General features: G+C 57.7%; 4 protein-coding genes across 17 annotated transcripts in view; 1 reads left to right on the top strand and 3 right to left on the bottom strand.

Annotated features, from left to right (window-relative positions):
* Positions 1-30: 30 nt before the first annotated feature.
* Positions 31-3,660, top strand: LRRC14 (leucine rich repeat containing 14). 6 transcript variants are annotated; one of them, XM_029923104.1, is made up of 4 exons: positions 31-225; positions 1,554-1,774; positions 1,954-2,538; positions 2,630-3,660. In XM_029923104.1, the coding sequence occupies exons 2-4, from the start codon at positions 1,563-1,565 to the stop codon at positions 3,195-3,197; spliced, it is 1,365 nt and encodes a 454-aa protein (XP_029778964.1). In that variant the 5' UTR covers positions 31-225; positions 1,554-1,562; the 3' UTR covers positions 3,198-3,660. The 6 variants fall into 6 exon arrangements, with proteins under 6 accessions (XP_029778964.1, XP_029778962.1, XP_029778959.1 ...); XM_029923102.1 differs by having other exon boundaries at positions 94-414; positions 1,937-2,538; XM_029923099.1 differs by having other exon boundaries at positions 94-404; positions 1,421-1,774; positions 1,937-2,538.
* Positions 3,648-8,905, bottom strand: LRRC24 (leucine rich repeat containing 24). 5 transcript variants are annotated; one of them, XM_029923108.1, is made up of 5 exons: positions 8,824-8,905; positions 6,530-6,801; positions 6,092-6,370; positions 5,755-5,923; positions 3,648-5,068 (listed from the first exon to the last, which is right to left on the bottom strand). In XM_029923108.1, the coding sequence occupies exons 2-5, from the start codon at positions 6,695-6,697 to the stop codon at positions 4,140-4,142; spliced, it is 1,545 nt and encodes a 514-aa protein (XP_029778968.1). In that variant the 5' UTR covers positions 6,698-6,801; positions 8,824-8,905; the 3' UTR covers positions 3,648-4,139. The 5 variants fall into 5 exon arrangements, with proteins under 5 accessions (XP_029778968.1, XP_029778967.1, XP_029778969.1 ...); XM_029923107.1 differs by having other exon boundaries at positions 6,530-6,780; positions 8,824-8,903; XM_029923109.1 differs by having other exon boundaries at positions 6,530-6,762; positions 8,824-8,902.
* Positions 8,150-10,844, bottom strand: C15H8orf82 (chromosome 15 C8orf82 homolog). 2 transcript variants are annotated; one of them, XM_029923127.1, is made up of 3 exons: positions 10,653-10,844; positions 9,979-10,027; positions 8,150-9,716 (listed from the first exon to the last, which is right to left on the bottom strand). In XM_029923127.1, exons 1-3 carry the CDS (start codon positions 10,812-10,814, stop codon positions 9,271-9,273), a joined length of 657 nt encoding a protein of 218 aa, XP_029778987.1. In that variant the 5' UTR covers positions 10,815-10,844; the 3' UTR covers positions 8,150-9,270. The 2 variants fall into 2 exon arrangements, with proteins under 2 accessions (XP_029778987.1, XP_029778986.1); XM_029923126.1 differs by lacking the exon at positions 10,653-10,844 and having other exon boundaries at positions 9,979-10,623.
* A 1,357-nt stretch (positions 10,845-12,201) lies between these two features.
* The window catches only part of ARHGAP39 (Rho GTPase activating protein 39), a 102,643-nt gene continuing 90,745 nt past the window's right edge, over positions 12,202-24,099 (bottom strand). For 3 of the 4 annotated variants that reach the window (XM_029923064.1, XM_029923063.1, XM_029923065.1), the window contains 6 exons: positions 19,310-19,402; positions 16,120-16,193; positions 14,579-14,778; positions 13,739-13,830; positions 13,172-13,341; positions 12,202-13,093 (listed from right to left, as the gene is read on the bottom strand). In XM_029923064.1, the coding sequence (XP_029778924.1) occupies positions 12,899-13,093; positions 13,172-13,341; positions 13,739-13,830; positions 14,579-14,778; positions 16,120-16,193; positions 19,310-19,402 (824 nt within the window). In that variant the 3' untranslated portion in view covers positions 12,202-12,898. Of the gene's footprint in view, positions 13,094-13,171; positions 13,342-13,738; positions 13,831-14,578; positions 14,779-16,119; positions 16,194-19,309; positions 19,403-24,099 lie in introns of those variants that run through there. The other variant, XR_003903007.1, reaches the window with a different exon arrangement.

The following is a 24,099-nucleotide window of genomic DNA, read 5'->3' on the forward strand; positions in this document are numbered from 1 at the left end:
GGGGTAGGTCCCGTCCAGGAGGCGGAGGGCGTCGCATTGACGGCATCCCTCGGCTCGAGCCCAGGAGGAGCCGGGCGGGGGCGTCTTGGGACAAACGCCGGGAGTCGCGGGCTGGCGGGAGGGGGCGTCGGCCACTACATAGAGGCTCCTCCCACGGTGACCACACTGGCTGCTTTCGTCTCCTCTCGTGACAGGTGCTCGGTTGGTTTGTCCTGTCACAGCGAGGTATGAGTCGTCCTCGCGAGAACTGTCTACACGCAGAGCAAGGCCGAGGGTTGGCGTTCGGGGCTTCTCAAGAACCAGTGCCCTAAGGACTTTCGTTGTGTATGAGGTCCGGAAGAGCAGGGACGCTGAGGCCAGACCGCTGCCTCTTCCCAGAGCTCATCGCCCAGGCTGTGACCTTGGTCGGGCAAGGTTTAAGTCTTAATTGCCTAATCTGTTCCTGGGGGGATGACTGGGAAACCGTTATGATGATATGTTTGGCCCACAGTGAGTCCGCTGACTGTAGCTGCTGCTGTCAGTAAGAGAACTGATATCCAGGTGCCCCCGGGGTCTCAGGCCTCTTTCGGATGCCCCTTGTTAACTTGGATGCCCCTTCTGCTGCTGCCTCTACCCATCTGAGAAATTCCTGGCCTGGGACTTTATGAACCTCATGGGTGTGAGAGTTGGTCTCTCACTGTGGTTGTCTAGGGAAAAGGAAGATGTTGTTTAGACAGGTGGCGAGGGCTTTGGCAGATGAGCTTTGCTTTCTGCTTTTCTGTAAATCTGCAAGGACATCCATGCTTGGCAGTCCTGTGGGACCATAGTGGCTAGGATTGAGGGCCATGCTGCAGGCTGGGGTTACTCAGGCCGTCTGGACTCAATGTTCTCTGTGTTCCACTTATTACCTATGCTGGTATTTATTAAGCTGCATCAGTGCTTCCACTTCAGACCTGAGGGGGTGGGATGGGTTCCAGCCCCTTGGGAGTATCTTACTCCCTCTAGTGTTTGTGTGCTTTGTGAGCTTTATTGAAGAAGAGAAGATCTCTGATAAGCAGCTTTGTGATTTGGGAGGCCTGAAGTCGAGGTTGGGGCGGGGGGAGGCTGCAGAGCAATCAATAGCCATCAAGAGCACACCCAGGCAACTGGTCTTTTTTGGCGCTGTGCTATTTATGTACTGTTTGATGGCTGTGTTTTCCTATAGAGACACTATGTTTCTGGAGGTAGGGAACTGGGGGGTGTCCTCGTTCTTGTTTCCATTTAGTTCAGCCCATCGTTAGGCATCTAACACTTGATTTTTGGTACCCCGGTCCTCCGTTGAGTGCCAGCTCTGTGCCTAGCACCATGCTGGCTTTTCCCACTACCAGTGATGGATGGAGGAGGCTTTGGCTGGGTGGTGGCCTGGGGTCTGTCCTCCCCGCTGAAGGGCCCTTCCCTGCAGGTGGCTTCCTGCCTGGCCCGGCGCCATGCACACGCTTGTGTTCCTGAGCACTCGGCAGGTGCTTCAGTGTCAGCCAGCTGCCTGCCAGGCCCTGCCCCTGCTGCCTCGAGAGCTCTTCCCCCTGCTGTTCAAGGTGGCCTTCATGGACAAGAAGACTGTTGTGCTTCGCGAGCTGGTGCACACGTGGCCCTTCCCGCTGCTCAGCTTCCAGCAGCTGCTGCAGGAATGTGCCCACTGCAGCCGGGCCTTGCTGCAAGAACGCCCCAGCACAGAGAGCATGCAGGCTGTGATCCTGGGGCTGACAGCCCGGCTCCACACCCTAGAGACCGAGGATGGCACACAGCCTCTCTGCAGGTATGGGCGGACCCGAGGGGCTCTCAGGCCTGGGGGGTGCAAAGAGGGTCCCCTGTGAGGTTCCATGCCAGTGCAAGAACCCCATGCTGAAACAGGCATGTTGCGTCTGTCCTGAGGTGGCTGGGAGTGGGTGTGGGTCTGCTTCCTTGTCTCCTGCTTCAGCCTACCCGTGCTCCCAGGAAGCATGCCCTGCGGGTGCTGGACATGACGGGCCTACTGGATGACGGCGTGGAGCAGGATCCTGGCACCATGAGCATGTGGGACTGCACAGCAGCTGTGGCCCGCACCTGCATAGCCCAGCAGCAGGGCGGGACTACAGATCCTAGGCCGGCCCCCATTCCTGTGGAGGTTCGTGTGGATCTGCGGGTGAACCGGGCCTCTTACGCCTTCCTGCGTGAGGCGCTCCGGAGCAGCGTGGGCAGTCCCCTGCGGCTCTGCTGCCGCGACCTGCGGGCTGAGGACCTGCCCATGCGCAACACCGTGGCTTTGCTGCAGCTGCTGGACGCCGGCTGCCTGCGCCGCGTGGACCTGCGCTTTAACAACTTGGGCCTTCGTGGCCTGTCCGTTATCATTCCGCACGTGGCCCGCTTCCAGCACCTGGCCAGCCTGCGGCTGCACTATGTGCACGGGGACTCGAGGCAGCCCTCTGTGGACGGTGAGGACAACTTTCGTTACTTCCTGGTCCAGATGGGCCGCTTCAGTTGTCTGCGGGAGCTCAGCATGGGCTCCTCTCTTCTCTCAGGAAGGCTGGACCAGCTGCTCAGGTGAGCAGGCCCCGCTACTGCCCTGTCCTTTTCCCCTCTCCCCGAGACCCTCCCCTGGCCCTACCTGGTTGTGACTCTGTGTCCCCTATAGCACCCTGCAGAGCCCCTTGGAGAGCCTGGAGCTGGCCTTCTGTGCCCTGTTGCCTGAGGATCTGCGCTTCCTGGCACGGAGCCCCCATGCTGTCCACCTCAAGAAGTTGGACCTTAGTGGCAACGACCTGTCTGGCAATCAACTGGAGCCTTTCCAGGGTCTGTTGCAGGCAGCGGCAGCCACACTGCTGCACCTTGAGCTGACTGAGTGCCAGCTTGCTGATACCCAGCTGCTGGCCACGCTCCCGGTGTTGACGCGCTGTACCAGCCTCCGCTACCTCGGTCTCTATGGCAACCCCTTGTCCATGGCAGGCCTCAAGGAGCTCCTGCGGGATTCAGTGGCACAGGCTGAGCTCCGCACGGTGGTGCACCCCTTCCCTGTGGACTGCTATGAGGGTTTGCCCTGGCCACCGCCTGCCTCTGTCCTGCTGGAAGCTTCCATCAATGAGGAAAAGTTTGCTCGTGTGGAGGCGGAGCTGCACCAGCTGCTACTGGCATCAGGCCGTGCTCATGTGCTCTGGACCACAGACATTTATGGGCGCCTAGCGGCGGACTACTTCAGCCTATGACCACCAGGCTGTCCTGGTGTTCGGGGCTGCCGAAGACCCTTCCCTGCCTTAGGTAGACAGAGTCTTTGCGGGGACACCGAGGCGCAAAGCATCATGCGAGGTTTGCCCTGTACCTGTTCCCTGAATGGCTGACTGTGGTCTTAGAGGCTGGATGCCAGGCCTGTAAGGCCAGGCTTGGTTTGGGTGCACTTGGCTGCCCTCTGGTGTCCTGGTCCTCTCTTTGGAATGTTTCGGGGGTCCCAGCTGTGAGCCCAGAGAGGGTGTTCTGTCTGGACCCTTCCCAAGAACAAACTGCTCTGGGGTTGAAGTTGGAACAGGGACCTGCTTCAAGGGGGGTTGGGTCTCCAGGCACTGGGGCCTTTCATGGTTCTCTCTGCCCTGGCACCCGGGAGACCACCTGACTGGGCTTTGGAGCCAGAGGGTGTCATTAAGGTACAAATGAGCAGTGTGTTTGGAACGTAAATTTGTGGCGTTTTTTTCTGTCCTAACCGGTCAGAATGACAGATCACTGGCTCTGCTGACCCCTCCAGCATAGCCACTGGGTAACAGCTGTGTTCCAATCAGCTGCCGGCTTCCTCCTTCCCTGGGAGTCACACTGGCCCTTTGCCACTCCCACCTCGGGGAGGCCCCAGGTCCGCTGACCGGCCAGTGGCCGGACCTGCGAGGGATCTTTTCTGGAGGGCTTCAGTAGGGGCGTGGGGAGCCGCCTTGGCACCGTCCCTTCACCCCTCAGGGCTTCTGTCCGCAGCGCCGGGGGTCCGCAGGTGCCTGCGCCCCGCCCTCGGGTACCCAGATTCCACACACGGCTCGCCGCACACTGCGCAGCTTCTACCCTTTACTGACTGCGCCGGAGCATGCGCAGGGCGGGCCCGCAGGCCTGCCAATCCGCGAAGACCACGTCATCAGCGCCCGCCCGCCGCCCGCCCTTCTGGGCCGCGCTCTTCAGCAGTGGATCTCGTAGGCTGCCGGCGGCTGCAGCGGGAGGCCCTGCGCCGGCCCGGTTGCCGCGCCGTCGGCCGCCTCCGTCGGGCCCTCGGCGAAGAGCGGCTTGGAACGGTCGATGACGAACATCTCGTGGCCTCGCTCGTCGCGGAGCTCCTCAAGTTGCGCGAAGGTGCAGGGCCCGTCCGAATAGTCGTTGACGAACAGCGCGCCCTCCCCCGGCGGCCCGGGAGCCTTTTTCCTCTTGCGCCGCCGCCGGCAGATCATGGTCGCCAGCAGCAGCGCCGTGAGCGTGAGGAGCGCGATGGCGGCCGCGATGGCCGTCTGGGTGGCCAGGCCCAGGGCGCGGAAGGCCATGCTGCCGGCCTCTTGCAGGGGCTCGTGGCTGACGGGGCCGGTGGCTGGAGGCGGCACGGGCGCCAGCTGCTGCTGCTGCTGCTGGGACAAGTTGACTAGGAGCTGGAAGGGCACGCGGGCGGCGCCGCCGGCGTTGGAGGCCTCGCACTCGTACTTGCCAGCGTGGGCCAGGGTGATGTTGGTGAGGAAGAGCATGCCGCTGCCCGTGTCAGAGGTGCCGGGCCCGCCTGGGCGCGGGGCCCCGCCTTCTGGCTGGACCTGGGCCCGTGGCTGTCCTTCGCGAGGCTGGGCCACCTTTCTCCAGGTCACCAGGGGCTGCGGGTAGCCAGAAGCCTGGCAGGCAACCCGCAGGTCCTCACCCAGGTTGGCCGTCACCTCCAGCGGCTCCACGTGTACAGAGGGCGGGATACAGATGAGGCTACTGCCAGATATGTCCAGGAGACTTTGAAGTGCCAGGCGCGGGGGCTCTGCACACATGATATTCTTGTCCCTGGAGCTGAGTAGCCGCTGGCCCCCTTCTTTGATCCATGCTCCCAGCCAGTGCAGGGCACAGTCACAGCGCCATGGGTTCTCTGTGGGCAAAGCAGTGACGGCAGGTAGCTCAGCGGTGGTCCCAGAACACGTTCTGCAGTTGGGCTACTGTTGGCCTGAACCGGAACCCCTTTCCCACCTCCGAGAGAGGGGCCCCTCCACCTCTTCTCCGACCTCAAGCTCCTGGAGTGTGGACAAGCCTTTCCCTCCACCTGCAGTTCTGTGCTGCACGTTCCCGTTTACTACTTTCTGAGAAAGCCTCTTGTTCCTCTGAAGTCTCTCCCTGCAGCAAGTCCCATTACTTGGGGGGGAACTCGGTGTCGCCATAGGCATCCTATAATGCTAAGCCCTCGCAAATCCTGTCAGCCTTGTCTTCCAGTGCTGTGTCCTGGAAATGCCAGCCCTGGTTAGTCTTTCCAGTTTCTGCCTGTCTGCCCCCTGATAGGCCCAAAGTGTGCGAGTCTCTCAACTCTGTCGAGGGATTTCTACCTTTTCTGTCTTCTTAGGGAAGGTCCCTGAGCCGTGCCCCTTGCAGCACCCCCACTCCTCTCAGCCTCCCATGGGTGCAGGTGATGGTGATGGAATGATCCTCCAGAGCACTCCTGGATGGCTTGCGATTCAGAGCGCCTACCATCAAAGCCCACTCCACACCTGGCGTGCTTCCCACTGCCACCACTGTGGCCAGGGAAGATACCTTTGCATGAGACCCCTTTCCCCCAGGAGGTACCTGTGAGGCGCAGGACCTGCAGGCTGGCCAGGGGCTGTAGGGCCTCACGACTGATGGTGCCCAGGTGGTTTCTGCTGAGGTCCAGCAGTGCTAGTGAGGAGAGCCCGGCCAGGGCCTGGTCCTCCAGCAGCTCGATGCTGTTTTCCTGCAGGTGCAGCTCCTGCAGTCGCTGAAGGAAGGACAGACAGCACATCATCAGGGGAAGGGGCCCTGGGGGATAGGTCCCCTTCTTACCAGGCTAGACTGGGTAGACTTTTCTCCCTTTCACTACTCTAGCCCCACAGGGCAGGTGGAGATACGGGAGGACCCTTGCCCTTGCCCACCTTCCCCCCCTCACCGGTAGGTGCAGGAAGGTGAAATCCAGCAGCTGCACTAGCTGGTTACCAGCCAGGTAGAGTGCACGCAGCTGGGCCAGGCCCGCGAAAGCACCAACTCGCAAGCCGCGCAGCCGGTTGCCGGTAAGCGCTAGCTCTAGCAGGCGGGACTGCGCGCGGAAGGCGCCTGGCTCCAGGGCGCGCAGGCTGTTATTGTGCAGGTAGAGGCGGCGCAGCGCGGCGAGAGGCGCCAGTGCGCCCGGTTCCAGGCGCGCGATGCTGTTGTCCTGCAGGAACAGCGTCTGCGGGCCGGAGGGAGGGGGGGGAGCGTGTTTACCCCGCCGAGGGAGTCTCCCTCTTCCCTGGGGCTCTCCAGCGCTCACAGGGACATTCACACACCCCTCCCTCCGTGTCGCGGGCACCTCTAGCCCGCGGCCCAGTGGCCCCCAAGTGGTGCCCACCTGCGTCCCGGGTGGAATTCCCGGCGGGACGACGCGAAGCCGCAGGGCGCCGCACTCCACCGTGGCGCTGTAGCAGCGGCAGGCGGCTGGGCAGCCGGCAGCGCGGGGTGGGAAGCCGGGAAGCCACAGCAGCCACAGCAGCAGCAATGTGGGCGCCCCCGGGGCCATCTCCCGCGGGACCGGCCGCGGACCACGAAGCTGCAGTCTCCTGACGGGTCTCCTTATAGTCCACCCTGGATGTGATGTGCCTCCTGAAACACAGGTTGGCAGGCCTGCCCCTAACACTTAAGAGCTAGCGAAGAACATGGATGGAGGCCCACACCCTGTGTCTAGTTTCTGAAAAGTTATAAATTAGTTCAAGCAACCGATAAAAACAAAAAAGTTGGTTTTCTTCCTTTACAAAAACACAGTCATGAAGATTTGGAGCATCAGGTTCCGATTTAGAATTTCCAGAGTTCTTACTCTTAACCATATTGACCATGTGGGGAGAGCCAACCCCACCCCAGCCCCCTTCCTTCTCTTCCCATCTAGTTCCTCCTGGCACTGTAAGGGGCTTTGCGTTCGTGTATGTCCGGATCAGGCTTCCCTCTACATTCTAGCAACTAGTCACTCCGTGACTCCCAAGGTACAAGAGGCTGATGCAACGTGTGGGCTTGGGAACATGCATGTGATGAAGCCCAGTTACCCGTGCACAGGCTAGAAGGGGAAGAGGCTTTAGGAAGACATTCCTCGTCCGCATGGAGATGTCCAAAAGCAGAGCCCAGAGCAGAAGTCTTGTGCCCCCTAGAGGAAACCCAAGGCCCCACACCACAAGTGTCCTTGTCTTCACCTAGCCCTGACCCAACATTAAGTCTAGTCCTTTTATCCCTGGAACTCATGCTCTGTCTCCTAACCCTGGGACCCACCTGATGTATCTTGATGGGGAACACGGGTAGAACTGATCCTGGGAGCCACCAGCCACAGGAAAATGCAAGCCTAGCTTGGCCAGCCCCTGCCCCAGCCCTTCTGGGGGTGAGGGTGGGTGGAACAGCTTAGACAGAATTAGGGTTATTTCTCAGGAACTTGTTAGAGAATTGGGGGATGTGACACACAATAGGAAAGTAAGTTCAGAAGTCATGGCCTATGTTCTCTCTGCTGGCTCCCAGAAAGGTGCTTCTGTTTTGGGGAGTAGTTGGGGCCCTGGAACAGCTGGGTTGTGAAAGAGGGGCCTTGGGCCATCAACTGGGTTTATAGGGTAGTTCCCAAGTGGGCTTTGGGAGCAGTGACCTACTGGGTTGTAAAGGAATATATAGTGTGTTGGGCATTTATGCACAGGCACCGGTGATCCTAGAAAGATGGGAAGACCTGGGTCTAGTTCCAGGCACAGTGAGTGCAGTTTTAAAGGTGGGGACATGGGCTGAGAAGCTAGCTAAATCTGGGGCCAGGGACAGCAAAGCTGAGGGTGTGCTGTCTCGCAGCCTCCAGACCTTCCTCAAACGGTCCCCACCCTGAACACCTGCCTGTTTTCCAAGTCTCCCTGCTAGCAGAGTGAGTCATGTGGAAAGGTATCAAGTGCCCTTGATATCTGTTCAAATCTTGCTCTAAACTGTAACTCTCATGATTGTTTAAAGTCACTAGAAATAAGGTAGGCACAGCAAAAGTTTTAATGCAATAGCTTTGGCCCAGGCAGAGGCAGTTCCCAGGTGTCTCAGGATGTGTGTGAACCCCAAGAGCCTGAAGGCATACTCTGTGCTCCATTTCCTGAGCATACAGCCTGGTTCAAGCCTCGCCCAATCAGCCTCCAGCAGCCAGTCCTCTTAAGTAGAGGGGCTTCTTGGCTTCCTCCTCAGGATTCAAGGCACTGTTCACAGGGACACCCCCTAGACGCTGATTGGAATAAAAGGGCCGGTCTGGGCAGGGATGAGGGCCCAGGAGGGAAGAGCGGAGGAGGCCGACCCAGAAATCCTTCTACCCAGCGGACAGCCCTCTAATCCGGTTGGGCAGGGGGCGGGGCGTCACACACAGGATTCTGCGATGGCTGTCACCGTCTCCAGGGCGCCTATCTGTGCGGGGACTGGAGGGGCGGGGAAGCCCTGCGACCCCCTCGGGCGCAGTGCGAAGCCCAAGTCGCGGGCCTCGATCCCCCACGGTGTCACCTGCACCCCCTCCAGCGTAGCTCTGTCCCGGGCCAGTTCAGGGCAGGGCGTGGTCCCTGCCAGGTCGCCTCCCCTTCTCGATGCGCGTTGGGGACAGAGTCGGGAAGGCCCCCGATCCCGCCCCCATGCCCAATGACCTCGGGTCGGGTGCCCTCTCACCTGACGCTCCCGCGGCGCGGCTCCCCCGCTGAGCCCGCGGCGCCCAGGCCCACCGAGCAGTGCCGGGAGGGGGAGGGGCGGGCGCCACTCGCGCACGCGTACTGAAGCCCTCGCGCCTCCAGCCGCACCGCCAGGGCCTGCTCTGTGAGCGAGGGCGGAACCTAAGGACGCCCCGGGCCCGAGGTGTTGGGGGGAGGGGGCAGAAGTAGAAGGGCCCGCGACCCCGCCCCTCCTCGCGTTAGAGGCCACGGCAGCACCTCGGACAGCGCCAGCACTACGGGGCCGCGGTGCACCTCTGCCGCGCACGCGCATTCGGCCGGCGCGCTCTTTGGGTGGCGCGTGCGCAGCGATGAGCGGCCTGGACAGAGGGGATGAGGGGAGAGGGAGGCGGGTCCTTGGTGGCGCCAGGGGCACCTGCGGCCGCCGGCCGTCCTGCCAGCCTGCGGCTCAGGGCCGCGAGGCGGCGAGCAGCAGCGGGGCCAGGTCCATGGTGAGGGCGAGGCGGCGACCTTGCCAGCGCACGTGTGAGGGCAGCGCGGGTGCGCCGGGCGGGTACTCGAAGCAGGCGCTAAGCTCGAAGGCTAGGGCCGAGCGCACCAGGCCCACGCCGCCCGCCCGCTCTGGCGCGGGGTGGTAGAGTCGCCCGTTGGCGGCCAGCGGCAGCAGACGCGCCGGCTCGAAGGGCACGGCCAAGGCCTCACCGCCGCCGCAATAGGAGAGACGCTGGGTCCCGGGGCCCGAGGCCAGCAGGTGCGTGAAGACCACGGGCCGGTCTTCGCAGCGCAGGAAATTGCGCTCCTTGCCGCAGAGCGAGAGGAAGGGGAAAGAGGCCTCGTAGCGACCGCTGCGGTTGGGTCTCAGGCGGGAGAAGAAGGTGACCAGGAACTGTGAGTCTGGAGGAGAAGGCCACGGTTACTTACCATGCCACTCTACCCGGGGCCCTTACTCTCCCCAGGCAATAGGCGCGCCCTGGGCAACGCCACGGGCTGGCGCGGCTATCGGTACATTAACTTGGCCTCACTCTACATAGCACGACTCCTGAGCACAGGACGCCTAGTCCTCTGCTTCAGATGGGCCAGTCAGCAGGTTCGGGAGCAGAGCCCGCCAGGCCTTGCCGAAGGGAGAAAGAAGGTGGAGAAGAGGTTGCAGCAATACCTTTGAAGCAGGTGATGAAGTTCTTCATTTTGGAGTCATCCAGGAAAAGCTGCAGACAGAGGGGCAGGCCGTGGCCCATGAGTCCCAACTGGAAGCCTGACAGAGTCGGCCCCAGGGTGGGGAGGCATGGGCAGGCCTGAGCCGGGGCCAGTGTCCACTTTCCTTGCGCGTCTGTGCACACCGTGTGCAGAGAGGCAGGTGGCAAGTAAACCTGGGAGCCCTGCCAACATTCCCACATCTATTTCGCACTCCGGACCGTGAGGGTTCCTGAGCTGTCATGCCTTCCCTGTACCTCTCCCTTCCTCTTTAAAAGTTTCTTATCAGATGTGCCACCTCCTCCTTGAAGGCTCCCCGACTTGCTTCCTCCCGGATATGCTGGATGATACCCTGCCAGGGTTTGCAAAAGAGGCAGGGCGGCCCGAAGCTGGGGACCGCAGGGTCGGGCAGGAGCGCACGAGACGCAGCAACGTGTGGATGGTTGGCTGCTGAGGCGACCGACCCCTCTAGGGCTGAGACCCGGCGCCCCAGGCTGTCCTGCTCTCGGTCCCTCCTCAGCTGTCTAGTTTACACACCTTCGAGACTCCGCCCACCCATCCGGCCCAGCCCCTCTCTGCCGCCTTCTCTCTGGCCCCACCTATTACTGGTGTGCTCCCTCCGGTCCCGTCCCGGCCCACCTGGCCCTGATGATCCACATAATAAAAGTACTCTCGCGTCTGGGGCTCTGGGGTCTGGCCCTGCGTGTAGGAGACGCCCCCGCCCCCACCGCAGGCCCGGGTCCCCGGGGACCGCGCCAAGACAACGGCGCAGGTTGGGAGCGCCCCGCATGCCCTCCTCATCTTCCTCCTGTGCAGGAAGCGGCGGGCCGGTCACGCGGGACTAGCGCTGCGTGAACACGCTTCCGCCGGCGACTACGGCCTCACACTTTGGGTTCCGGCAGCTGTCGCGGAGCTCGCTTTCTCAGGTCGCGCAGGATTCCAGGACCGCGAGCGGCCCGGACGCTGTTCCTTTTCTGGCCTGCTCTGCCGACCCGCCGGGGAGGGATAGCGGGAGAGACCGCCTGCCGTACTCGCGACGGGCTGGGGACTGGGCCCCGGCGGGAGTGCAGGGTCTGTCCCTCCGCCCACGGAGGCTGGCCGCCGGCACGTGCCTCTTTGCCTAACTGATCAAAAGCCAGCTCGGCGGGGAGGAATCTGCGTTTTCAACCGATTTCTGAATCAACACTCTGCCTAGAAGCCTATGGCAGATAGAGGCCAGGGCGGGTCACAAAAAGCCCACTCCCTGCGCAAACGGGCAGGCCTTTATTGGTCAAATTCCATACTCCAGGTGGCCCCACCTGGTGCCTCTTCCCTGACCCATCACCTGACCCTCATTCCCAAGAAACAGCCTTGCTTGCAGTCCTCGCCACACGCCCTCTCCTTCCGCGCATTCTTCCCTGGCCTGTCCACCCAGGTGACTGTGCCAGCCACAGGCTGGCTCATGTAGTGGGTTGCCCAACCCCCAAACCGGCTCCTGCAGCCCTGTTGCGACCGGAAGAAGAGGAGGCGACAGGAAGTGACCATGGCTCTCAAGTGTCGTATGTACTTTATTCACACAAAGTGTTGTCACCTCTTGAGTCCATGCTTCAGAGCGAGAGTCTGTGGCCGGGCCACCCACCCCAGGCCCGGAGACCACCCGACTGAGGACGCTACCTCAGGGAACCCGGACCACGGCAAGGGCTGGGCTTTTTTGTTTTTAATAAATAAAAACTCAACTCTAAAAAATATATTTATATATATAAACTGGGGAGAAATTAAGTTTTACAATTGGAACTCAAAATTCCAAAATGGAAAATGTACAAACTGAGAGTCTAGGTACTTCCTACCCCCAGCTCTGGCCTTGAGGAAGGGCAATCCCGGGCGCTCCCTGGTTCCCCAGCTTGGGGTTCCTTCCCTCTTTTCTACTGCAGGTTCCAGATGGGGATGGGGCAGGGTTTGGTTTTTGGTCAGAAGCCAAGAAAGTGGCGAAGAAAATTAAGGGGTGAGATTGACTTGCTCTGCAGAGGACAGGCTAGGACGGCTCAGAGATAAATAGCATTTGGGTTAAAACTATGTCATTAGCAAATTTAGTTCTTATATCTTTCCCTCTATATCTCTATACACAGGCGGGTTGGTGTGCTGGATAGATTCTGAATTTATAGTTACACGAAGAAAAAATACTCTTGCCCCTCCCCCACCCCGCCCCAAGAATGCCTGCCCAACCCTGCCCCCGACCCCAGAGGACTTTGGTTTGGGGGCCCCTCCCTACCCAGAGAGCCTGCCAGGCTTGCTCTGGTGATGGGACAGCCCAGTGCCCTGGGGCCCCCAAATTCCTGCGTAGTCTCCCCGTTAGAGGCCACAGGTGGTGGCGGGCGGTGGGGGGGGGTGAGGGGGCCGGAGCAGGAGGAAGCTGCAGGCCAGGAAAGAAACAGAGGAGAAGGGGGAGGGCAGAGGAAAGAGGGGCAGCCGGGCAGGGTCCAGGCCAGGGCCAGGCTGAGCGCTGGGAGCCCCAGCGAGGCAGCTCACCCCAGGGGACGGTGGCATGTGCTCTCGGGCCGGCCGGGAGGGGCAGTGTCACTTGGCTCCAGGAAACAGAAGGCACTTTCTCGGGGCTGACCGGCCGGCGGTGGGCGGGGGCGGTGCCCACAGAACTGGCCACGAGGCGGCAGGGTGGGAGGGGGGCGGACAGAGATGCCCTTCCCACAGCCCCTCTGCCCTGGCTGCGACCTCAGGCCAAGGGCCTGGGTGGGAGAGATGGGGGCTTCCAGGGCTGGGGCGGGCATGGGCGGGGCCTGGCATGCAGCCTCAGCGGCTGGGGCGTTCCCTCCCCCCTCCCTGCGTGCTCCCCTGCCCCGGCGCACCGAGCATCCGCTTTGTCCCCACCCTCGGTCCTTGGGGCCCACGTGCTATAGCACGCCCTCCATGAAGCTGGTATCCAGGTGCTGGATGAGCACGCGTAGGAACGACATCTCCTTGCGAGTGTTCTCGAAAATGACGCGCGGGTCGTCCGACCGGCAGCGCAGGCAGTTGGGCGCCATGACCATGGCCAGGTTGCTGACATCCATCTTGGTGATGGCCACGTTGGCGGGCTGCACGAACACCTGCGGGGAGGGGAGAGGAAGGTGGGCCGGGCCAGCGCGGGGCGTGCCCAGGGCGGGGGCGAGCGGCGGGCCGCGTACCTGAAGGAAGCGGATGAGGTAGCACAGCACCAGGCGGTTGATGCGGGGCAGCGCGTGCACCACGGCCACGGCCGCCTCGGGGCTCTCATAGTGCGCGATGCACTGCTCGTAGAACTCGTGCGGGATCAGGGGCTCTTCCAGCTCCCGATACCACAGCTTCAGCAGCGACGCTGCGGACACAGCGGGGTGGGGGTGGGGGGGGTGCTCAGCCCAGCCTGCTGGGCTGGGCACCCCTGGGAGGGGCGGCCCTGTAGTGGGAGCGAGGGCGAGGCAGAGGATGTGTGGGGGAGGGGAGGCAAACGGCGTGACCAGACTGGAAAGGGTCCACCCGGCCTAGGTATGCTGTCCAGGCCCAGACCCTGGAAGCCTGTGCGATTGTGCAGGGAATGAAAGAGGGCTGCAGGCCAGGTGGGAACGAGGCGCCTGGGGAGACTCTGATGGGCAGGGGGGTGTCTGTGCTGGAAATGGACCAGGAGCCATGGCATCACTAGGGGAACAAGCGGGAGCCCAACTGTTCCAATGGCCCAGATCAGGCCTGCTCCGGCTCTTAGGAGAATGGGGGCTTACCAGGGACATGGGGGTCCTCCAAGCCTGTAGGCACCTTCCACTGGTCTACCTGTAACTTCAGGGCATTCACCTCATCAATGTCCCCAGGGACTCTGTGGAGTAGACGTGGGTCTCACCGAGTTGGAATCTGTCTTGCCCTTGATCGGGCCTCCCCCCGTTAGACTGGCCTCTTTTCCACCAGCCGGAGAGGTGGCTTGGGGCCCTTGCCCTTTGCATGCCGATTGCTGTCCCTCCCTTCTCTGCTAGCTACCCCTGTGCAAATGCCATTATCACCAAGGCCACTGAGGATCAAACCCACAAGCCTCAGTTTCCCCAGTTGTCCTCTTGGACTTGGGTGGAGGGCCGTGTGCCATTCCCCACGGGGCAGGGGCTATCATCGCTCTTCACAGGCGAGCACCATCTGGTTGCTGTTGCATCTTTCCAGGCTCATGTCTTACGCCCTGCCTGTGGTTGCTGTCCAAGTGCCCTCTGGGGCCCTGCTAGGCATTTCTGCACAGGCACTGTCTCTGGCTGACCGTCCTAAGTTCAGGCTTGCTGCCATTCAGGGGGACGACTCTGACTTGCCTCCTAAGGACAGGGCCCTGGCCTGCCTCTCCAGGCTACATAGTGGCCTTCCATTAGCTTCAGGGTGTCCGTCCCCACCCGGATGATGGCCTCCTGTGGGGGGAGGGGGCTCTCTGGCTACTCCCAGGCAGGGGCATGGGTCTCTTGGCCCCAAAACCCAGGGCTGAGGCACAGAGGTAGGCCCAGTGGTCCCGGTGCCTGATGGCTCCTGCCTGCCTGAGACACACAGTGGAGCCGCCCGAGGCCCCCACACCCAGGGCCCAGGTTGCGGGGCACCTGAAGATGCCTTCCGTCTGGTCACCGTTGAGCGCTAGCACCTCCTCAGATAGACGTGTCTGTACCCAGGGCAGCTGCCGGTCAGGGTAACGCTCCTTCTGCATGCTCATGACCTCCTGCAGTGCACTGCCAAACATGGACGGGCTGAACACGGCGTTCTTGGCATGCCGGATCTCCTCCACATTGGGCTTCTTCAGCCCCTGCAAAGACAGCCCAGCTCTCTGTCTCGGTGTGGCCCCACTGCCCTGCTCCCAGCCTTCTTCCCTCTGCCCCATACCCCTCCCAGGCTGTCTCTGGCTCGGCCACCCTCCCCTCTCCCCTGTCCTCTCTCATCCCGGGTAACTCCAGACATCTGCCTGGTCAGAGCTGGGGGTACCACCCATTCCCTGATCCCCAAGTCTCTGGGGGAGGAGCATCCTACTGGGCCACCTGCAATGTCCCAAGTCTTCAGGTGGCCCCTGTTGGTCACACAGGAGAAAATGGGAAGGACTGCTGGAATGAGAGCTGCCTGTGGCCGTTGAAGGGCCAGGCTGGCTGACCTGGGCCATGTGGTACCACCCTGGGGTAGAGGTGAGGGGGAGAAGCCTGAGGTGGGACAGGCAACAGCTTCGAGAGGCAGCGCTAGAGAAGTGCATTAGGAGGGAGAGGAGGGAAGGAGTGGCCAGGCTCCGGGACAGCTGCCTTCAATAGCATAGAGAGAGAAGGGGAAGATGGCTAAGGGCCACACATCCTAAGACCAGGGGAACAAGGTCCAGCTGTTTGGTGTGACTGAGGCCCCTCTACAGGTACCACAAAATGTGGCTCAGGGCAGGGAAGACGAGAGGTTGTGGGAGGGGTGTGGCTGTCAAGCTCCGCCAGGCAGAAGGCGGCCCCAGCAGCAGAATGGGGGCCAGGGAAGTGGCTAGGGAGGACACTACTGGGATCACTAGCCCAACTGCCAGTGGTAGGTCTGGGCTCTTGGACCACCATGGCCAGGTGAGTGGCCCAGTGTGAGTGAAGGGGCACATGGCAATCTTCTAAGTGCACTCTGCAGTTCAAGGCTGGGCCTCCCCTGGGTCCTGAGGCAGTCTGCTGAGAGGGTAGGGGTAAGGTCCCTTCTGGGAAGGGTGGTCTTTTAGCCTGCCCATGTGCCGTGCCTCTCCTCTGCCCCTCCCTGAACCAGCCTGACAGTGGTGGGTCTGGGGCAGCTGGTGCTGTTGAGCAATGCACCCCACCCTCACTTGGGCCAGAGTCCCGATGCCCTGGCCTAGCCACACACCCCTTTGCCTGCAGTGGCTCCTGAACTTGGGGTGCAGCCACCGCCCGAAGCCTTCCCCGGCTGCCTGCCTAGGTGGTCTCTCTGGAGCACCTTCTGTGCTGTGAACTGTCACATCCCCCATGTTCCCAGCCAAATGTGCAGGCTGGGCTCAAGGCGAGTGGGGCATTCAGTAGGATGTGAGAGGTGGCTTGTCAAGGCCTCCTTATGTACCCTGCCTAGGTGTTACCAGTGTTACCAGCATAGCCTACCACCCCTGGCTGGCTGTCCTGGGGGAAGCTCCTACCTTCTTGGCCCCCGTCAGGGCCGCCTTCTGCAGCTTGTGGTAACAGTACTTGGCATATGTGCTTATCGCCACCCCTGGAAGAGAACAGGTTCTGGTTGGCTGGGTGTGGCTGTGCAGGGCACAGAGACTAAGAGAAGCAGCAGCAGGGGTGAGGAGAGGCAGCTTCTGCCAGAGCCCTGGGGGCCCAGACCAGTGGGTCCTCACTCCCTAGGCTGAAGTCCTTTAAAGCAGAAACCCACATCGAGAGGCCAAAGGGACTTCCCTCGCCTCAAGAAGCCAGGCTTGGGAAGGGACTCCTCTGCCAGCCCACTCACCCTTCCCCATGGCCAGGAAGGATGGGCTGGGAATGAGGCTTGTTCCCACTGAGGAGTCACAGGAATAGGGCAGGACCTGGGCCCCAGGGCCTCCAAACCTCATGCTCCCCTTCCAAGTTAATCCTGAGGAGCCCCTGTGAAGGGTCATTTCCACAGGCAACAGGGCTAGAGGAGCTTAGTACCCTCTGCCTTGGGCCAGCGCTGGGAAGGGGGCTTTGGGTGGACCGACTGCAGCACTGCCTCCAGCCAGGGGCATGGTGCAGCTGTGGGGGGGGGCTCAGCCTGCATCGCCCCACCCCTCTCTGCTGAGGGCTGTGTGGGCAGGAGTCAAGGAAACGGAAGCCGAGGGGATGGGTGGCAGTGGAAAAGGGGATGAAAGTGGAAGGAATGCCCCGTGTCCTGAGCATGGGGTCAGTGGGAGGGCCATGCCATAAAAGGACTCCTGTAAGTTCTGCCTGAGGGCTGAAGGCAGCTTGGAGAGCTTTCGAAAGCTCTGCCCCTGGCAGAAGTTCTGGCTGGTTGTCATGGGATGATGGCTAGGGTGGCATTTTGAGGGCAAGAACCTCAGGAACCTTGGCCAGGAGGTTCTCCAGATACAGAAATGAGGGGAAGGAGAGAAGCAAAAGGTGGGGAGGGTGGAGAGGTAGTGGAGCAGGAGATCCCACACAGGGTGGGTTTGAAACGTGTGTAGCATGTTTCCTGGTGAAGAGAAGTGGGTAGGGGGGAAGGGGGAAAGAGGAGGGAGGCAGGGGGAAGGGAAGGGGAAACAGAAGCGGCAATAAGACCAAGAACACACAGTAAGGCCGAGCCCAGAGAAGCCATCCAGGCCAAGGGGCCAAGGACCAACAGAAAGGCTGTGCTGTGTGCCTCCAGGCTCAGGACTGGCCCCTTCTCTGGAAGGCCCTTCCCCCTCTGGGCCACCTGTCCCAGTGCCTGCCAGAGGAAGCCCTCTAACCCAAGTCACTAATCCAAACACCCCCATCTTCTTTTAAAGGAAGCACTTTCTTGTGGACGTCCAAGCACATTGCGGTCCTTGGACCTCAATGGGAAAAACATAAACATGGCTTAGCCCATGAAAATCTTTTTGAATTATCACAAGACAGTTTTTTATTATTGTAAGTGGTAAAGGGATTCTTTTTTAGAGTAATTAAAGTGAAAATAAACATTTCTCATTCTCCCTGGAGAATTGTTTTCCTGTGGTCCCTGGGGAGCCACAAATCCCTGGCAGAGAATCCTAGCTGCTGTCTCTGATAGGCCAGCTTAGGACACAGTACCTGGAACCTTCTGCCACAGACCAACCTGGCCTTTCTGGGCAGGCTGTCAGGGACGTGGAAGGCAAAGGGGACCTTGGGTCACCAGGAGCACAGAGAGCATTTTGCAGCAAGGCAGCAGACTGGGTAGGACCTACCCTTCTTGGGCAAATGCCTCCTGGGGCCGATGGGGAGGTATCGCCTCTCAGTAACCCAGGTCACAAGGCAGCCTTTCGGGGCCTTAGCTTCCTCCTCTGTAGGATGGGGACAGCGACACCTACCCCACAGGTGCCCATGTGCACAGCTCAGCGGGTATCACATGCAGGACCAGGACTGAGGCCACGTGTGCCCAGAGTCCCGAGAGCTCCTCTGTGTCCTGTGCTGCAGTGGGCACAGCTCCCCAGGCCAGGACCGCCGGCTGTCTGCTGAGTGCCTGGGAGGATGTGCAGTGCCTATGGCCAACCCGGGAGACCCTCACGATGGTGGGTGGTGCTCTGCCTTCGGGCCCACTGACCTGTGCTAGCCTTGCCAGGGCACACCACACCCAGTTGTGTATGTGGGAAGATGGTGGCCCCCAGAGGGGCTGACAGAAGCAGCTGAGTTTATGCTACTATGTCAGGGATCCAGGCCTACCCTGGGGCCTTAGTGCCCCTGAGCCTTGGCCTTAAGCCTCAGAAGTCGCTGGATCTGGCCAGAACCTGCCACTGCCACCTCCTGGCATGGACACTGCTGGGTCCCGGGGCTTCTAGCTCCCTCTTCACTACCCAATACTATCTTGGGCTGTGGTGTCCCACTTGGCCCCAGCCCACTTCCCTGTGGCAAAACAACTCATGGACAGGTTCCAGCAGGAGTTCAGAGCTCCTTCCACTCCTGTTCCAGATGGATGTGGCCCAAGGGCAGCGTGCATCCGGAAAGCTTTCCAGAGGACGGGGTGTTGAGGTTGACTGGTATGAGAAAGAGAAGTGGGGCAAGTCTGGGGAATGAGGTATGTGTATCGAGGCTGGGGGGCAGTGCCAGGGGTGGGGCAGGGGCTGGTCCCAGAGCCCTGGTGCCAGGAAGGGAAGCAGACAGGTCAGCAGAGAGACCACCAGCTCTCCCAGCAGGGTGGGTACAGTCTTGGGTTAACAGGGCTTCTATGGAGCTTGGACAGCGGTGGGATGGGGGTGTGGGTCTTGAGCTCAGGAGGAGAGGGCTGGTGGGGGAGGTTGGAAAATTCCTGGGCTTCCACCAGGGAAGCAAGGCCAGGGTGGCCTGGGCTGGAGGTCAGGACGGGGCAGGCACTGGCCCCCAGGGGCACTTCCTCAGCAAACACTCACCTAGGGGGGCTTCCAGCAGGCCTTGCCCAGCACGTCCTCACACCCCTCCCCACTGAGAGCTCAGCGCCAAGTTGGAAATTGTTCTGAGCACCACGGAGAAAGGTGCAGGGCAGGTGTGGCCTGTCCCAGGAGCCCCTTCAGTGACCTGAGGCCTCCGGCTGGCTCAGGAGGCTGCAGGCCTGATGGTTAGTGCCACCCACCAACACCCCTTCCAGCCCAGAAGTGGTTAGAGAAAGGAGGCCAGGCGGCCTAGGCTGGAGAGCAGAACTGTGCAGACACAGCGCACAGGGGCTGCGGGGAGAGGCCCTACCATCCGGCTCCTCAACATAAGGCTTGGGTTTCTTTCTCAACTTGGACTTCTTCTTAGTGTTCCTTTCCAGGAGCGCTTTCATATGCTGCGTCACTGGGGAGCAAACAGAGCCATGAGGACCACAGAACACACAGCCAGGAATGCATACCCACGCGGGTCCCGATGTGGCTGGCGAGGAGGCCCCTGGGCCTGCTTGGGGCTGACCCTCACCAACTGGGAAGGTATCGCACCCCTGCTGGATTCCTCAAAGGGCAACAGGACCATGGCCAATGCCCAGTTGGGGCTGAGGAGAACCCAGTCCAGGAGTGATGTGGTGTGTGTAGCTGTATGGGAATGTATCTGGACCATGTGACTGCAGTAGGTACTGGGGCCTTGCTGAGCACCGTCAACCAGAAAGCTGGCTCTGCTCATGCTAGAGGTAGCCAGGAAGATGCAGGGAGGGTGCCCCTGGTTGAGAGAAGAGAGGCAGTCAGTCCCTGACCCTCTGGTTGGCTCGAGGAGCCCCCAGCCTAGCCGTCTGGCTCCTAAATGGCTGCCCTCAGGGGTCCCAGGCTCCTAAGCTGGCGCTGGGGAAGGTGTCAAGCGGCACAACAGGCTTCTCGGATTGATCTGGGCATGGCTCCCAGTCTGCACAAAAAAACAACCACTGTTGATAGGGACCCTTTTGCCCCCCTCCATCCTGAGCTCTCTGGGAGTCTGCATGCTCAGCCCACACTAAGGTTGGGAGTTATGCTCTTCTCTGACAGTGGGCCATTTACACAAAGTATTTGTTATTCTTCTGCACAGGAGATCACGCTCTTATCATTTATTTTTATCACTAAGGGCTTGTGGGTGTATAATCCGCTACTACTGCATTTTCCCTCAAGTGCTCCAGCTTTGGCCACTAGGAGCCGTTTTGTTGGCTCCTGTCCAGACACACCCAGGCAACTTCCCTTGGCGCCCCCAGCACTTCTTCAGTCTGGACACTGCATCTTGTACAACTCCCTGCACCAGCCCTGGACTCCACTGGTTTTCTAAGGAGCCTTGGTTCCTTGCGATAGAAAACGGTATTAAGAACCAAGATCTGGGTGTGAGGTGTGCTCACTGTTTTTGGGGTGCTGACAGAGCTAGGAAAGATACATTTGTACACTGGCCCCTGTATATACACATCCCTCCAATATCCCCACACCAATGCCTCCAACTGTGATCCGCCACCACAGGACCCGCTAGCCTCCTCTTCTTGCTCATCTGTAACTGCTGTATCTTTTAACTCTCTTCAGTGTCTTTTGAAGAGGAGATTTAATTTCGTTGAAGTCCAATGTATCAATGTTTTTTCTTTAATACATAGTGCTATTAGTGTCGCACATAAAATCCTTTTCTCAAGTGAAGAAATTTCTCCTGTCTTTTGTATTAGTTTTACAGTTTCAGGGTTTTGTTGTTGTTGTTGTTTGTTTTTTTAAATTTAGATTTAGGACTTTCCTTTTTTATTTTTAAACTTTATTTATTTATTTATTTTGAGAGAGACAGACACAGAGTGAGCAGGGGGTGGGGGTAGAGAGGGGGAGAGAAACTCCCAAGCAGGCTCTGCACTGTCAGCATAGAGCCTGATGTGGGGTTCGAACTCACAAACCATGAGATGACTTGAGCCGAAACCAAGAGTTGGACACTTAACTAACTGAGCCACCCAGATACCCCTACAGTTTGCTAATATCATTAATTTCTGTTCTGTGTTTAGGAGGACTACTGTCTGTGCTTTTCTTTCTTTTGTAATGTCCTTTTATAATTTTGGTATGGAATGAACTGGGAGATAGTCCCTCCACTTCGGTCTTCTCAATAGGTTTGTAAAGGATTGCTACACAAACAATGGAATGTTTGGTAGAACTTATCAGGGAAGCCATCTGGGCCTTTAATTTTCGTTGTGGGAACGTTTTAAGTAACAATTCAAATTCCTTAATAGATAAAGGAATTTGTCTTTTTTTTTGTCTATTGCTTATTAAGTGATCTTTGGTAGTTTGTCTTTCATGGCATCTGGCCACTTCCTCTTTTTTTAAAAGAATTTTTAATGTTTATTTTTGAAAGAGAGTGAGAGAGCAGGGGAGAGGCAGAGTGGGGGAAACAGAATCTGAAGAAGGCTCCAAGCTCCGAGCTGTCAGCACAGAGCACAATGTGGGGCTTGAACCCACAAACCACAAGGTCATGACTTGAGCCAAAGTCAGATGCTTAACCAACTAAGCTACCCAGGTGCCCTGTCCATTTTCTTTTAACTGTCAAATTTACTGCATAAAGTTGTTCATAATATTTCCTTATCCTCTTACATGTTAAGTCTGTAGTGATATATCATCTCTCATTCTTGAGATTGGTAACTTATGTCTTCTTTTTGTCCTGATTATTCTGGCTAGAGATTTATCAATTTTATCAGTCTTCTCAAAAAATTAGCTTTTTGTTTCATTGACTTTCTGTGTTGCTTTCCTGTTTTCACTTTTACTGATTTCTACTCTGATCTCTTCATTGTTTTCTTTCTTCTGCTTGCTCTTGGTATAATTTTTTTTTTAAGATTTCTTAAAGTAGAAACTGAGGAGTGCCTGAGTGGCTCATTCGGTTAAGCATCTGACTTTGGCTCAGGTTATGATATCACTGTCTGTGTGTTCAAGCCCTGAGTCAGGCTCTGTGCTGACAGCTCAGAGCCTGGAGCCTGCTTCAGATTCTGTGTCTCCCTCTCTGCCCCTCCCCTGCTCGCTCGCTCGCTCTCTCTCTCTCTCTCTCTCTCTCTTTCTCCAAAGTAATTAAACATTTAAAAAAATTAACATGGGAACTGAGGTCACTGATTTGAGATATTTTAGAATACAGGTATTTAGGTGCTATGAATCTCCCTCTAAGAACTGCTGTGGCTGCATACCACAATTAATATATGTTTTGTTTTAATTTTTTTTTTTCAGTTCAAAATATGTCCTAATTTCCCTTTGGGTTTTTTAAATTTTTAATTAAAATTTTTTTCTAATGTTTTATTTATTTTTGAGAGAGAGAGAGAGACAGCATGAGCAGGGGAGGGTCAGAGAGAAAGGGAGACAGAATCCAAAGACAGGCTCCAGGCTCTGAGTTAGCTTCGGCACAGAGCCTGACGCAGGGCTCAAACCCAGGAACCGCGAGATCATGACCTGAGCTGAAGCCGGAGGCTCAACCGACTGAGCCACCCAGGTGTCCCTATTTTTATTTATTTATTTTTTAATGTTTGTTTATTTTTGAGAGAGAGAGACAGACAGACTGTGAGTGGGGGAAGGGTGGAGAGAAAGGGAGACACAGAATCCAAAGCAGGCTCCAGGCTCTGAGCTATCAGTACAGAGCCTGACACAGGGCTCAAACTCACAGACCATGAGATCATGACCTGAGCCAAAGTCAGATGCTCAACCAATTGAGCCACCCAGGTGCCAACCCCCCTTAGGTGTTTATTTGACCATTGGACTATTTAGTAATATGCTCTTTAGTTTGCAGATATTTAGGGATTTTTCAGATACCTTAGTGTCAGTGGTAATTTAATTGTGTTGTGACTAGAGAACACACTTCTATGATTAATCTTTTTTAGCATTTATTGAGACTTATTTTATGGCTCAGAATATGAGCCATTGAAAATGTGGCTGGGATTTGAGTCCAAATGCTCTGGGTCCAAAATCTATGCTCTTACCTATTCTAATGGTAGCTGCTTTCTTTCTTTAGTTTTCTTTTTTTAATTTTGTGAGATAGCACATGCACGAGCAGGGGAGAAGCAGAGAGAGGGAGACAGAGGATCCAAGGGCCTGACAGCAGAGGCCTGGACACTATGGGGCTTGAACTTATGAACTGTGTGATCATGACCCAAGACAAAGTCGAAGAGTTAATCAACTAAGCCACCCAGGCACCCGTATGGTAGCTACTTCGTTTCTTAAACAGACTTTCAACTAGTCCTTTTGTTTTCAGCTTCAAGGCCATGCCTTTTCCAAACTGGAAGCTGGCTCCACCCACTGTGGAGCTTTTAAGGGCTTGCTACCTGCTTGGGCTTCTTAGCTTTGTCACTGTCTGCTTAGGATCCACATTTCTTGGTCTGCCAAGTCAGCTTCCTGCCACTTGTTCATGTACTTGTCAGCTTCCAAAACACAGTGTTCATGCTCTTTGTCCTTGTGGGCTTTATTATTTTTATTGCAGTGAAATAAACATAAAATTTACCAGTATAGCAATTTTTGATTGTACAGTTCAGTGGCATTAAGTGCATTATTAATGTTGTGAAACCATCACCACCATCCATCTCCAGAACTTTTTCATCTGTCCAAAATGGAAACTCTGTAGGCATTAAACAAGTTTCCACCTGTCCTTCCGCCAGCCCCTCGCACCCACCATTTTTTCTGTTTCTAGGAATCTGAGTATTCTAGGGACCTCCTGAGTTGACTCATACAGTATCTTTTTTGGATTGGCTTATTTCACAGAGTGTGTTGTTTTCAAGTTTCATCCATGTTGTACATGTATCAGAATTCCCTTCCTTTTTTTTTAAGGCTGAATAATATTCCATTTCACGGATGGACCACATCTTATTTATCTATTCATCCACTGATGAACACTTGAGCTGTTTCCACCTCTTGGCTGTTGTGAATAGACTGCCATGAACCTGAATGTACAAGATTCTGTCTGTTCATGTCTCTGCTTTCAATTCTTTGTGGTATATAACCAGAAGTGGAACTGATGGATCCACTATTCTATTTTTAATTTCTTGTGGAACTGCCACACTGTTCTCCACAGTGGCTGTTACATTTTATATTTCCTTGTGAATTTTTTTTTGTCCTTTA

The sequence above is a fragment of the Suricata suricatta genome, chromosome 15 (assembly GCF_006229205.1).
Source record: "Suricata suricatta isolate VVHF042 chromosome 15, meerkat_22Aug2017_6uvM2_HiC, whole genome shotgun sequence".
In the NCBI taxonomy this organism is placed as follows: Eukaryota; Metazoa; Chordata; class Mammalia; order Carnivora; family Herpestidae; genus Suricata; species Suricata suricatta.